Source organism: Lactuca serriola, chromosome 8 (assembly GCF_051521515.1).
Source record: "Lactuca serriola cultivar US96UC23 chromosome 8, Lser_US96UC23_V15, whole genome shotgun sequence".
Classification (NCBI taxonomy): Eukaryota; Viridiplantae; Streptophyta; class Magnoliopsida; order Asterales; family Asteraceae; genus Lactuca; species Lactuca serriola.
In genome coordinates this window covers 201134736-201149509 of record NC_136415.1, presented here as the reverse complement: position 1 = coordinate 201149509, position 14774 = coordinate 201134736, and the positions used below count along the sequence as shown (strand labels likewise).

At 39.1% G+C, this 14774-nt stretch overlaps 1 protein-coding gene and 1 non-coding gene across 2 annotated transcripts; both read right to left on the bottom strand.

Moving 5' to 3' along the window:
* Nucleotides 1-1282: 1282 nt before the first annotated feature.
* Nucleotides 1283-2150, bottom strand: LOC145071375 (uncharacterized). The gene has a single exon (XM_079018274.1). The coding sequence runs from the start codon at nt 2063-2065 to the stop codon at nt 1628-1630; it is 438 nt and encodes a 145-aa protein (XP_078874400.1). The 5' UTR covers nt 2066-2150; the 3' UTR covers nt 1283-1627.
* Nucleotides 2151-11087: 8937 nt separating this feature from the next.
* On the bottom strand, nt 11088-11194 carry LOC145071647 (small nucleolar RNA R71). The gene has a single exon (XR_013690653.1). It is a non-coding gene; the product is annotated as a small nucleolar RNA R71 (small nucleolar RNA).
* Between the last annotated feature and the right edge of the window lie 3580 nt (nt 11195-14774).

The window sequence follows — 14774 nt, the reverse complement described above, 5'->3', positions numbered from 1 at the left end:
AATTACATAACTGGCCTCGGAACTGGCGATTCCGGGACTGGTTCCAAAAATTTAAGTACCTCGACGTGACATGAGCGTGAAAGGGGGAAAAGAAATAAACTAACCAAACCATGGATAAATCCAAGCGAACTTTTCTTAAATCCAAGCGATCTTTTTGTATGCGTTTGCCCCCGATCCAATCAGGGATCGAATTGATTATAAAAACATGAGTTTAATCAGTCGATTTATTAGTAAACAGAGAAAAATATTATCTAGACGAGTGAATATATTGACATTGAAACAACAATGATTAATTACTATTCACTAATTTCACTGAAGCCGCCGGTTCCGATTTTGTGTACCGTTAAATGAGGCGGCTACCCGCCTATGCTCATCCCTAACTACAATGGTGTATAATGATGGTTTAACACAAAGATGAAACTTAGTGTATGTGAGTATGATTTACTGCAGCCAAGAGTGCATATGGTTATGTACTACAACCGCCTTAATGCGTTAATTACAAATTTAATCCATCAACTTTATATAATCCGTCACTTGCAACCCCTATATTTTCTAAAGTGATATCATCACGTTCACCCCTTCCACCTTCAACTTTGTAAAATGTCACTTTCTATCCCTTTATTTTTTTAAACTTACGTATATATCCCCCATCCCCGTAGTATATAGGGTGTGTTAGGCAAAACATGTTGATAGCAGGTAGTTGGTAGCGTTTAGTTAAATACCACGTAATATAGCTTTTAGATTTGAAACATTTTGTTTAAACTAAACCCCAAAAACTTGTTAAATGATATTTTTTGTTCAAAACAGAACGTTTTGTGTAACGCTAGAAGCTACAAGCTTCCAAAGGTTCTGTGTCAAATATGCCCATAATATGATTTTCCCTCCTCTATTTTCCTAATTCCCAATAAAATCACGTCAAACCCCCCGGCAACGCACGGGCTCAATTACTAGTTTTGTCTAAATAATAAGCAGTTTTAAATAAGTTAGAAGTAAATAAAAAACTGATTATTTAGGCCAATAAGCATGTTTTATTTTAATTCCATCGAACACTAAACAATGTTTATTAAAGGAAGCATAATTTAGCTAATTTTACATATAAACCAATAGCAGGTTTCTTAAAGCAACTTCTTATCCTCTTCTCCAAATCTAATTATTTGATACTACATGATTGACCCCCTGAATAACTAATTTTACAACCCTAGAAACTAGATTCAAGTCTTATCACTAATTTTACAAAGAAAAGGGCAGAAATGAAGTCTAAAAGCTTGAAGACAGTAAAGAGTTCAGAACACCAAGTCTAATAAGAACTAAGAAGCTACATGTTCACAAGAATACAGCATTTAACCTTTAAAGCACCAATGTTGCTAAGCTTAAACTATCAAATTACAAGAACACTAAGATATGGAAAGTTTCTGACGAATTAGGGATACAATCATGATATATATCTTCAAAACAAATGCCTTAAAGTTGAATGCAATTCAGGAAATGTATAATTGCTTATTAATCACCTATCATGTAAGCAGTAAGCGTATGCATTTCTAACAATATCGATCCATATAACTTGGTATCAATGGAAGAAATTGTATGCATTTTTCTTAACTAAAGAGAAAGGAGAAGATCATATTCATCATAAACTATTTTTAATGATCTGCCTCCTTGCTAGAAACCTAGCAATCGGAGGTGTGAGAGCAATGGTGATCGGAACTCTAACCGGAAACAGAGCCTTATTACAAAGAACCGCTAACGCCAATGCTCCGCCGCTCGACGCCGCGAGCTCAGCCGTCCGATTCCTCGGCTTCGTCGCCTCATCGATTGATTCCTGATTTGATTGCGGAAACCCTGTAGCAGTGTCTACTTCTACTTCCTTTGGACCGCTCATGCCGAATTTTTCGAGAACGGATTCAAGTTGCTTGAAACGAACTTTTTCCATAGCTGATTCGACGTCGATATTGTTCTTTATGGCGACGTACAATCCGGTAATGCTGGCGGCTGAGACGGAACAGTGTACAACTAGCGCCACCTTGCCGTACTTTTTTAGTAGCTCGCGAAATCGACCTCCGGCCATTGGCGATCGAAGATCAAACTGATTTGGCTCTGAATCAGGGTTTTCGATGGGGGTTTTGTCTGAGTGAAGGTAGAAGACGGGTTGTCGTAAGTCTCAAGTGATGTTATATTCTTGGGCTGGACTTTGTTGGCTGAGACCTTAGAGAAATAGTTGAAAGCCCATTTGTATTTAATTATTTATCAAAAATTACATTTAAAAAATATATAAGCCATTTTATAAAGGGCAAAATATAGAAAAAAACCACAAGTTATTATTTATTATATAATTATATTATATTCGGAAACCCCATATATAATTGTTAAGTTTAGAAAAAAGGCACATTATATTTTACCTATCTATTTTACAACCTATTTTACAACCGAGGATACTAATATGTGTGGTTTATCTTTTTATATTAGCTTGATATCTTATGACATATCAAGAAATAACTCGTTGGGATATATGATGACATGATTTATATATTACTTCTTGATACATTTATTAAGTAGAAGGAGTGGTTCTATCGAAACTGTACTCCCTTCATTGTTACATTACATCATTTTTTTACCATATAAGTGTGGTTTCTTGCCATACCAAATGAGTCGTGTCACATTTTTCGTTTTTTTTGTTTTTTTGTTCTTTTTTAAATAATTTAATCAAATAAAACTTCATTTAAAAAAAACATTACATTGCATTACTTGGGTTTATTTTATTTTATTTTTAATGGATAAAATCTTTATTTTTTTTAAAAAAGATAATATTTCATTAATTAAAAATAAAAATGACATACATTGCTTAACTTAAAATAAACCTAAAAATTTAGAAAAGCAAATTAGAAACATAAAACTTACAACTTAAAAAATAAAAATAAAAATAAACACACACACACCAAATGATTAACAACTTGGAAAAAAAAAATAGCCACGATTTGCGTAATGTTTTTTCACTTTCTCCTTCGTCGCCAAAATAACTTGAAGCTCGTCCCCGGTCATATTCATCATGTCCAACGATAGTATTCTCATGTCATTGTCTTTTTTTTTCCGAATCTCTCTTTCATAAGCAATTTGCAAAATCTTGTCCATCTTATCTTTTATACCCTTCATGTCGCCCCCATTTCTTTCAACTCGCCTGAATCCGACGCTTTGCCTTTGCAATTGCTTTTAGTTTTGTCTCTTCCCATGAGTCGGGAAGGTGGTGAAACTGGAACAGATTCATCTTCATTCAGATCAAATTGAACACGAGCATCTGATGTAGTATTGTCGGACTCAGATGTTCTGTTGCGTTTTGAAGCACTATCGATATGCTTGTCTGATGTTTAGTTGTTTTGCCATTTCTTGTTATCTTTCACAAAATTCCAAACTCCAAGAAACTTGAAAGCCTTCAGGTTTTCTTTTTGATACACTTTCAACGCTTTCCTCAAAATCATATCATCGCTTTCTCCACTTTTCCATTGACATTTCATGTTGGTATACAAATCATTAAAGAACATGATTTCATTGTTCATCTTCCCCCATTTCGAGTACACTTGATGTTTTGAACAGTATTTTCCACGGTTCATTCCTTTATGGAACTTATATAAAACGCAAATCCAAAAGCGATCATGCTTTTGGTCTTTTCCAGTCGTTCCATGTGACAACCCGAAATTTATTCTGTCACAATATTCCATTTCCGTTAATAAAATTTATTTTTATTAAGATTTTCCATTAACTTTTGGGTTAAGTTAATTAAATTGCGATTTTTTATTCTTCATAAGTGTCGGAACGCATTAGAAAAACGTTAAAACATCCCAATTTTTAATTGGAGAATTTTTAGTTTCGACCACGTCGGGTTACAACAAATTAATCGGGTACGACCAAAAGCTCCGTTTAACGTCAGTATCTGGTAGATTTCCATCGGGCCACAAACTCAAGCCTTATATAAAGGATGAGTGAACTTCAATTTAGCTCTTTACCACCACCTCATAACTCTCTCTCTCTACTCTCTCCCTAAAACTCGACTTTGATCCAAAATCATCCATATTCAAGCTCCAATTTGGTAAGAAATCCATCCTAGCTCATAGTATAACATGTTTGGCTTTCAAATTTGTGTTTAAATCATGAAATAGGACCAAGAACTTGTGTTTACGGTCTAGGAACATCCCCAAACCGTGAACACCTATGAATGGGGTTTTGGAGCCCCAAAACCCTTCCAAATCTCTTCTAGTGCTTAGATAAGGCTTAAGGACTTGCATGTACGAGATTTGAACACCAAAATCTTACCATTTGAGGAGTAAACATGAGTTTACGGCCCAAGAACATGCTTGGACCATAAACCCTCATTCATAGACCATAAACACCTTTTAAGGTGTTAAATTGCCCCTTAAAAACCTCCAAAAGCTTCCATGAACCTTATATTCCTTCATGAGATGCACCAAAACATACACAAATGAGTCACACTTGAGTTTACGGTTTGGGAAGGTCTCCCAAAACTGTAAACACCCCTTCTTAGACCATAAACACCTCCAAAGGGTGTTAAAGTGCCCTTAACACCTTGTATGGCTTAGAATTGGACCTAGAACTTTGTATGCTTAACCTACAACCACCAAAACACATGATTCATGGACAAACATGAGTTTACGGCCGTAAAATCATGTGTTTAAGGTAGTAAACTCACCAAGAACATCTTCATAAACCGTAAACTCCTTTCCAAGGGCAATTCAAGTCCCGATCACTTCCTAAGCCTTTGATTCAACCCTAGAACCTCCCCTTGTGCATTGTAAGACCATTTAGCATCCAAGAACACACCACCCATGAGTTTACGGCCGTAAAATCATGGGGATATGGTCATTGGACCGTAAACTCCCCTAAGGGCTTACTCTTGAAGAGTAAACTCCTTATCTAGGCCCTACACACCCTTAGATGCAACCCGGATCATTCTAAATACTTATCTAATACTACAAGTATGGTAGATACTAGTACATTGCATTCCGAAACAAGAACTAACCACATCTTTTAGGAAAATAAGGGTTTTTCCTGGGATAACATAACTGCTATTAACCAAACTATGTAACAAATGGATAACTAAACTTTCCTTATAAGAAAATATGGGATTTTCTTGGATATCAACTTTTTCAGAAAACCAAAGGAAACTTGTTCTTTTACGAAAACAATCCGCTTATGAACTCACCAGCTTTATGTTGATTTTCAAACTGCTTGTATTCTCAGGTCCAAATTAGACAGGTACACCGCGATCTTTTGGAGAAGACGGAGCAATATAGCAGTCTCGTCTTTACTTTTGTTCATTTTGGTTGTATATATATATATATATATATATATCTATAATCATATATAACTTTACTTTCAAACAAATGTAAATACTTCTATGTAATGTAATGGTTGTGTTTACTACGCTTACTATGTACATTGGTTGTGATACTTTACATGACATCCTCCGTCCTGGAACGTTTCCGCCATCGGTTTCGGGGTGTGACAGATTGGTATCAGAGCCCTTGTTTATACTGAACTAAGTATACCAAACCTTACATGGTATAAGACTATAAATACTAAGGGGCCAAAGTGCTCTGAACTAAAAGTATACTTTAAAATATAAGTATTTTTTAAAAAAAAGTATACAAGTATACCTAACCGTCGGAATCCGTAACCTCAAATAGAACAAAACATAAGTAATTGGGTGTTGTATGCTGCGGTTAAACCTGGGCAGTTATGTAGTCGTGTCTAGGGTCAATATAGCCTGATCAACTATATTCATTCGAGACACGGCCAACATGTGCTTGGGAGTGATTGTGGTATGCAGCATGCCTAAAACTTACCAAATACCCAAACAATGAGTCGTCGTCACAGCGAAACATAAAATACTATGGGAGTATTTTAGCCAGAAACCGAATATGTTGTAGAAATTCATTCCGAGTATTGCTACTCGTTCCTTCTTTAGCGATAGTTTATCTGCCTTGATAACTCTTTCATGCTTATCGCTTATAGAACCCTATGTCTGTCATAATGAGATATCTCTTGTTCCATATCTCTTGATTAAATTCAGAGGACTTATGATCCTCTCTTTCCTGGATATTTTAGATCAAGATGCCTCCAAGGAAAAGACCCAGCTCAAAGAATAACAATCCTCCTCCGCCACCACCTCCCCCTCCATTTGATCCCGCCATGTTCCAAGCAGCTGTTGCTCAAATGAACCCCGATGGTTCAGGCGGGCAAGGAAGTGGTACTCAGCCCCAAAACCAGGAAGGTAGCCAGGGACACCGGAAGGAGTGTTCCTATAAAGACTTTATGAACGCGAAACCCACATCTTTCGATGGCACTAGAGGTGTCATTACCCTAACTCGGTGGTTAGAGAAAATCGAATCTATTTTCGAAATCTGTGCTTGTTCAGAATCCGACAAGGTGAAATTCGCCGCCTGCACGTTCACCGATAAAGCTCTGACTTGGTGGAACGGCCGAGTCAAATCCTTAACCCTACTTGTAGCCAATGCTATGGGTTGGGAGATCATGAAGGAACTTCTGCTTGCAGAGTACTGCCCTCGGGGCGAAATGCAGAAGCTGGAGCATGAACTCTGGAACCTGAAGATGAAGGGTTCCGATATCGCCGCTTACACTTCCATATTCGATGATTTGGCGCTACTATGTCCGGGAATGGTTACCCCGGAGAGTAAAAAGATTGAGAGGTTCATCTGGAGGTTGACCCAACCAACCAAGGGAAATGTCTTGGCGGCGAAGCCAGACACCTACGACAGCGCCAAATGCCTAGCGCAAACCCTGATCGACCATAATGATGACCTAGAGGAAGCAACCACCACTCCTGAACCGACAGAGAGAAGTGGTGAGAAAAGAAAATTTTGGAAGAAGAAGAAGATTCAGTCTTCACAGGAGTCCTCGAAGAAACAGCAAACAGTGGTAGTCCACGCTGCTACTACCCCTGTTGCTATTTATGTTGTCGGTTCCTCAGCTCAAGCACCTACCACTGGATATGCTGGTACCCTCCCGTGGTGTAACAGGTGCAGTTACCACCATCGTATTCCTGGCCCATGTCGTGAGAAGTTTTGTAAAAACTATGGCCAGGAAGGTCACCTTGCGCGAAGCTGTAGAACACCAACCCAATCAACCAATCAAGCTTCCGGAGCGGGTATCAGTCAGGCCTACTACGGTTGCGGCGAAGTCGGGCATTTCAAGCAAAACTGCCCTAAGACAGCAACAAATGGCAACACTGGAAGAGTCCTAGCTATGGGAAGAGATGAGGCAGCCGCCGATCCCACCGTTGCCACTAGTATGTTCCTCCTCGACATCTCTTATGCTTGCAATCCTTTTCGATTCTAGTGCTGAAAGAAAATCTGTTAGCCATTCATTCAAACAACTTTTAATCATAGTCCTCAATTAGTAACCGAAGCATTTAACGTCGATATAACGAACGGTGAGAAAGAGAACATTAGCGATATATTCATAGGTTGTACCCTTACCCTCAACGATCATTCTTTTCCCATCGATCTTATGTCGGTTTTCCATAAAGAGCTTTGATGTTATCATTGGCATGGATTGGTTGAGCCTCAATCGTACTGATATCCTTTGTTACGAGAAATCTATCTATCTCAACCTTCCCCCTGGTCAAACCCACATAATCTATGACAATAAACTTAGTTTCATCCTACGCATCATTTCGTGCATCAAAACTCGAAAGCTTCCCCGAAAGGAGTGCCATAAATTCTTAGCCTATGTGATCAACGAGAAACAGGAAGTTAAAGACCTTGAGAGCATCCCCGAAGTCTGCAATTTTCCTGATGTCTTTTCCGAAGAGCTCCCGGGAATTCCTTCCGAACGTCAAGTCGAGTTTCGCATCGACCTAATTCCTGGAGCAAATCTTGTAGCCAAATCTTCCTATCGCTTAGCGCCAGCAGAAATGCAGGAGTTATCCAGTCAGCTTAATGAGCTACTCTGCAAAGGGTTCATCAGACCGAGTTCCTCACCCTGGGGAGCCCCGGTATTGTTTGTAAAGAAGAAAGATCGATCCTTCCGGATGTGTATCGACTACCGCAAGTTAAACAAATAAACCGTCAAAAACCAATATCCTCTTCCTCGAATAGACGACCTTTTCAACCAACTTCAGGGAGCCAGTTACTTTTCGAAGATAGACCTTAAATTAGGGTACCGTCATCTTCGAGTTCATGAGAATGATGTTTCCAAGACAGCATTCAGGACTCGATATGGTCACTACGAGTTCGTAGTGATGCCCTTCAGTCTAACCACTTTCCTTGGTCACGTGGTAAGCGAGAAAGGCATACACGTGGACCCGTCCAAAAATCCAGGCAATAGAGAATTAGTCGGCACCGAAGACACCCACAGAAATCCGTCAAATTCTTGGGTCTCGCGGACTACTATCGCAGGTTCATCCAGAATCTCCTAACCCCTAACCACTTCGACACAGAAAGGCGTACCCTTTTTGTTGGAGATTGTGTCTTGTTGAAAGTCTTACCCCGAAAAGGCATGATACGCTTTGGAAAGCATGTAAAACTTAACCCTATATACATAGAACCTTTTCGAAATCTTCGCAAGAATCGGTCCCGTAGACTACAAACTCCAACTACTTTCAGAACTTAGCAAAATTCACCCTGTCTTCCACGTCTCTATTCTTAAGAAGTGCCTATCCGATGAAACCCTAGTAATCCCTTTGATGAGACCGAAATCAACGAAAGTCTGAACCTTGATATGTGCATATTTAGTTCATATTAAGTATAGATTTTTATTCATTTATTAGCTAAATTATTTCATTTTGTGGACAAAAGGTACTTAAAAGTGTTTGAATTATATTTTCAGTCCAAAAATGAAGCTCGGAAGCAGGAGAAGCGGTTGAGAGCTCGAGAATGGAACAAAGAAGAAAAACACTAAAAATAACACCTACTCGGCGAGTAGGGTCGACTACTCGGCGATTCCAAGCGAAGATTCGAGAAGATAAAGACTCGGAAACCCAGAGACTTATCACAATACGGGGACTGAGAGATGGACTCGACGAGTCAGCACCTGACTCAACGAGTCGATTCGTATATATAAAGATAACTCCTCAGAACGATGGGAGAGAATTCTGGAACGACTCATAAGGATTTAGCTGCGATTAAGAAGTCAGAAAAACCCTAGAAGACGAAGTTATAAGCTAGAATTCAATTCCGAAGGAGATTTGAGGCAAATTTCATCATTCTACTTAATCTTTTGTTTTGTCATTATGGTTAAACAATTAGACTCTGTTTGTTTGCTGTTATTTACTTCAATTATGAGCTAAAACCTTTAGACTTCTGTTTGGGGATACAAAATTGATAATATGGTTTGATTGTTGGTAGGATTAATTCTAAGTTGGTGATTTTTGTTATTTTAGCTTGCTAAAGAACCTTGTGTGTGAATAATAATTAATTTTCTGTTAATAGGAAGATAATTGATTAGCATGAACATCTATTGATTATCAACCTCATATGCTATGTGACCACTTTGCCATATCTCTAGGATTAATGAACATAAAACTAGAGTTAATAAGAAAATTGAGTAAATTCATGTGCAAGCTTGTGTGATGACCATCAACAAGAAGTTAATTAAAAGACCAAATTAGTTAACTATTGCAAGTCTAAATTAACCCGAATAATTAATCTAGTGAATTTAATTAAATTAGACAACTGGCCACTGTTTAAGTTAGTTTATTTGCTAATGATTAGTTTAGTGAACGCGAATCTAATCACTTGAATCGGTAACCAACAAAAGAATTAATCCATTGCACCATTACCTTGAAATCAACCATATGATCAATTGAGTTGAACTAAACAGAAGTTCCTTCCCATTATTGAATCTAGTTAATTCTTTGTTTTTCTAAGTTTTAGATTAAGTAATAATTAGTAAGTTTCTAGTCTTGTAAAACTAGAAGAAAACCCCTACTTATTAATTAATTTAGATGAAATTAGTTTTTAGTTTTAATTTACCGTTTCCTGTGTTCGATACCCTACTTATTTAACTATACCACAATTGATAGGTCCACTGCCTTTGTGTGTTTATTTTATAATTAAAAGTAGGTTTAAAACTAAGTGAGTTTGTACACATCAAGTTTTTGGCGCCGTTGCCGGGGAACGGTTCTAAAATTAACATTAAATTTTAATTTAATCGATCTTTTGTGTGAGATTTATCTTACACAAAGTAATTTAAAAGGTAATTCAGTAAGTAGAATAAGTTTTAATAAAAATCCGTTTTTAAAGTAACTAGAAATTTTTTTCTGTTTTTGCCTTGAACTCGCCGAGTGCACTCGTGCCGACTCAGCGAGTACATCGTTGTTACAGTTTTAATTTTTTATTTTATTTTTGTTCTTTTTACGCGTTTTTTGTTTTGTTTACAGTTGTTTCATGACCCGAGGATCTGATACACCTCTGGTCCCTCCTCTTGAAGACCCGCAATCCGCACTAAGGAGGAGCAAAGGCAAAACCGTTGGAGAATCCGCTTCTTCAAAGAACTCGCCACTCAAAAACCTCAAGTCCGTTTTCAGCAAGAATAGGAGTAGCAAATCAAGAGCATCCAGTGCCTCTTTGACAATCGGAGAACCAATTCAAGAAGATATCGAGTACGAGACTGAGGAAGAAGAAGAACCCACATATGAGCACGAATCCGAGTTTGAAGACGATTTAGCTATCACCATGGCTAATATCGATGAAGTCCCCATGGGGGAATGGAAGAAGAGGATGTGCGATGACACCGGCCTGGGACTTGTGCAGCCCGTAATTCCCGCAACCGCTACTTTCGAACTAAAAGGCCATATTCTCGCTCAACTCAAGGAGACTCCTTTTTATGGGAAGGATCACGAAGACGCCTACAAGCACTTGGACGAAGTGAATGATGTAGCTGACTACTTCAATGTACCGAATGTTCCACGCGAGACCCAACTTCTTCGCATGCTTCCAGTCACGTTCAAAGGTACTGCAAAGGATTGGCTAAAGTCACTTCCTCCCGAATCGGTCACCACATGGGCCAAGATGAAAGAAGAGTTCATAGACCACTTTTGCCCGCCCTCCAAAATAGCCAAGCTAAAGAAAGTCATTGCCAACTTCGAGCAACAACCTGGAGAATCTCTTTATGAAGCTTGGGAAAGGTACAAGAGCTTGCTTAGAAATTGCCCACACCATGACCTTAATAGCCAACAAGAGGTCTCCATTTTCTATGATGGAGTCAATGTCACCACAAGGCCATTGCTCGATTCTCAAGGCCCGCTCACGAAGAAGGCGCCCTCGGTAATCAAGGAGTTAATTAAAGAATTCTCTAAGCACTCTAGAGAATACCACAATCCAAGAAACGAAGTAAGTCGGGGGGTAGTGAACTCGGCAAATGATAGCATGGTGGTGGTGATAGCTAAGCTCGATAGTCTAGATAGAAGAATGACAAAAATGGATCAAACAATCCATGCTATTCGGGTTGAATGTGAGAATTGTAGAGGGCCCCATCTCACAAAGGATTGTGATTTGGATGAAAATGGAAACAAGGAGGCTCAAGTGTTCTACTCAAGTGGCGATAGATACGACGAGAATTGGTGGAAACCGAAGAAGTAATGGCTCCCATACGAAGAATACAAGAAGGATAAGGATGAGAAATACAAGCAGAAAGAGAGGGGATTTTATCAAAAGGAAGAACCGGTGATGGAAAAGAAAGCCGATTTAGAAGAATTGTTCACTAGATTCATAGCCGTGTCCGAAAAGAGACAAAATGATCACGATGCTGCAATACACGAGACCAGAAATATGCTAAGGAATCAGCAGGCATCCATTCTCAACATTGAGAAACAGCTGGGACAACTTGCACACCAAGTGAACGAAAGAAGACCGGGTCAACTTCTAAGTAATACCGAAACCAATCTGAGAATGGAGAATGTGAGTGCAGTGACCTCCAGTAATGAAGAATTTTTCACACATGCACAGAGGATCTCCAAGAGGAAGACAGAAAAGGAAAAAGAGTCGGCTCCAGCTAAACCCGACCAGACTCGCCGAGTCCCTCTAATGGAATCGACGAGTCCATGCGTAAATGACAAAACTGTCATTCCCTTAAAGCCATATAATCCCCCTTTGCCATTCCCAATCAAAGCCATGCCTGTGGAAAAAGTTGAAGCTTATAAATCCTTTATGAAGCATGTTAAAGCCCTACAAGTCAATGTGCCATTTGTAGAAACGATGCTCAAAAAACCTAAGTACTTCAACTTACTAAAAGGTCTCTTTGCTGCTAGGAAAGACTTGGCTGAAGTCGCGGAGATAATATTGAGTGAGCTACCCGAAAAGAAGGGCGATCCGGGGAGTATTATAATTCTGTGCCAGTTTGGAAATGCATTTGTCACTCAAGCGTTGACCGACTCGGGTGCACGCATCAATCTGATGTCTTTCTCTTTCTTTAAGAAGCTGAATTTACCGGAGCCAAGACCGGTAAACATGAAGATCCATTTGGCAGACAAGAAAACAATACATCCACTAGGCGTTTGTGAGGATCTTCTTATTAAAGTCGACAAGTTCATATTTCCAGTAGACTTTGTGGTGCTTGATATGGAAGAAGACCCCGAAATTTCGATTATTTTGGGGAGGTCATTTTTAAACACCGCATGTGCTTTAATTGATGTATGTGAGTCTACACTAACGTTAAGAGTAGGAGACGAGTCGGCAATATTTAGAGCTGTACCAGAAGCCAAGCAAGAAGAGGAAAGAAAAGAAGAGATCTCATTTATCCATTTGGATGACGAGATACTACAAAAAGAACTTGCACTTTTGCAAGAAGAAGATCCAAGCAAGTTTTCATCACCTTCTGGAGAGGATGGAGATGTTAACAAGGACTTGGAGGAGATAAAAAAGCTACTGGAAGGAGACGACTCGGATAACACAGTGGAAATGGTGAAATACGATCCGACTCGCCGAGTCACTTTACTGGACTCGACGAGTCCAGTCGAAATTTCCAACAACTTGGACGACTTAGATCTGCTTGTTGCTAGTTCTCTGCATATTCTGGACTTGGATATTTTTCATGATTCTTTAGAAGAACAAATAGCAGAAGGAGAAATGGATACGGAAGTTCAACACGTCCATATAGCATGTCTTGATGCAATTCCGCTTGAAGATGGGGTAAGCACAGAAAAAGAGGAGAAGGCAAATGATAGGAAAGTGGAGGCTGATCAACCATTCATTACCAAACCTAGAGCACGAACTTTCACAAAATACGAAGTAATTAAGTTTGATGAAAAGGAGGTGCAAGAGAAGGTGAAAAAGAATGGGGTGAAGAAGAAAAAAAAAAGGAGAAGGGAAGCCCAAGCAGCTGAGGATGATGTTGTAATAAAGAAGAGAGAGGAATTAAAACAGGCTTACAAAAAGAAGATTCACGCTTACAAGACGAAGTACAAACCACAAAAGATTAGGCGTGCATTTCCGATGCTGGAAGATGACGAGACGTAGACGAGAAGGAGTCCAGCTAACGACTCCTTAAAAAGAAGCGCTTGGCGGGAGGCAACCCATTATTTAGAGTTTGCTTTCTTTTACCTTTTGAGTTTTGTTTGAATTTTTTTTCGTTTTTAGAATTTTAATCTTCCAATTCGTCGGACATGTTTGCTTGAGAGTGCATATGGACTAAGTGTAGGGTGGAATAAATTTTCTTTTCTAAATAAATGGCAAAATTTTATAATTTTTTGAATTGTTTGCAAGAGACTCGCCGAGTCTGACCATGACTCGACGAGTCAATTCATTTCCAGATAGTTTTAAAAATCGCGACCAGACTTGCCGAGTCGGTTTTATTTACAGAAAAAAATAAAAATAATTTTTACAACCGGTAACTAGGATTTTAACCCTAATGAAATCAGTTTTTTTTCACACTTCACTCGTCGTGCGCCTCCCTCCCAACTCTTTCTCTCAAGCATTCATCATCTTCTTCAATTGTTCTTCAAGTTTATCAACTTCTATCACGAAAGGTAACTAATTTCCTCCTTTATTTTGTTAGAGCAATGATTTTAAGATGATCTATGGTAGTAATTTCATAGCATACCCGATTTTGATTTATAGTGAATATCTAGGGTTTCGATTTTACATCAATTATGTTGTTTTGGACGATTATTCTTGCCCCAATACATTTTAGACATGCCCCTGGACAAAACCCTTGAAGTAATTTTGAGATTTCATGGTTCAATTTTGACCGACTCACCGACTGACTCGCGCAGTTCTTGCGACTCGCCGAGTCGTTCATGGACTCGACGAGTCGAGTCGGGGACCCAAGCGTAATCTGTTTTGATGATTTTCTGTGTTTTCTGGGTTTTATGTTCTTTGTTTTGCAGGGACAATGTTTCATAGGGGACAAGGTTCCAGTGGACGCCAAGGAGATTTTCCTTGGTTAAATTTCTCTCAAATCGAATCCGCTTCAACCAAGACGAGATGGAAGAAGAAATTAGCTGAAGTTAGGAAGAAAGAAATTTACGTGCCCAACAGAATTGATTGGGGTTGGTTGCAAAGTGTGCATTATGAAGAAGAGTTGGCTCCTTATCTTTTAAAGGAGTTTGCTTATGAGGGGGAGACGATGGTTTGCGATGGGTGGAGCCGGATCTTTCGTATTCAAGAGCCGGTGTACCGGGAGCTTTGCCTGGAATTTTTCTCCACTGTATCTTTTCGTGGGAGAGATGACTGCTATCACCCGACGAGTGTTAGTTTCTGTCTTGGGGGCGAGTTTCATCAGTGCTCCGTTGTTGATCTGGCTTGTCG

Coding starts and splice junctions, on each gene's coding strand:
- LOC145071375 (XM_079018274.1), bottom strand. CDS start 2,065: ATGGCCGGAGGTCGATTTCGCGAGCTACTAAAAAAGTACGGCAAGGTG.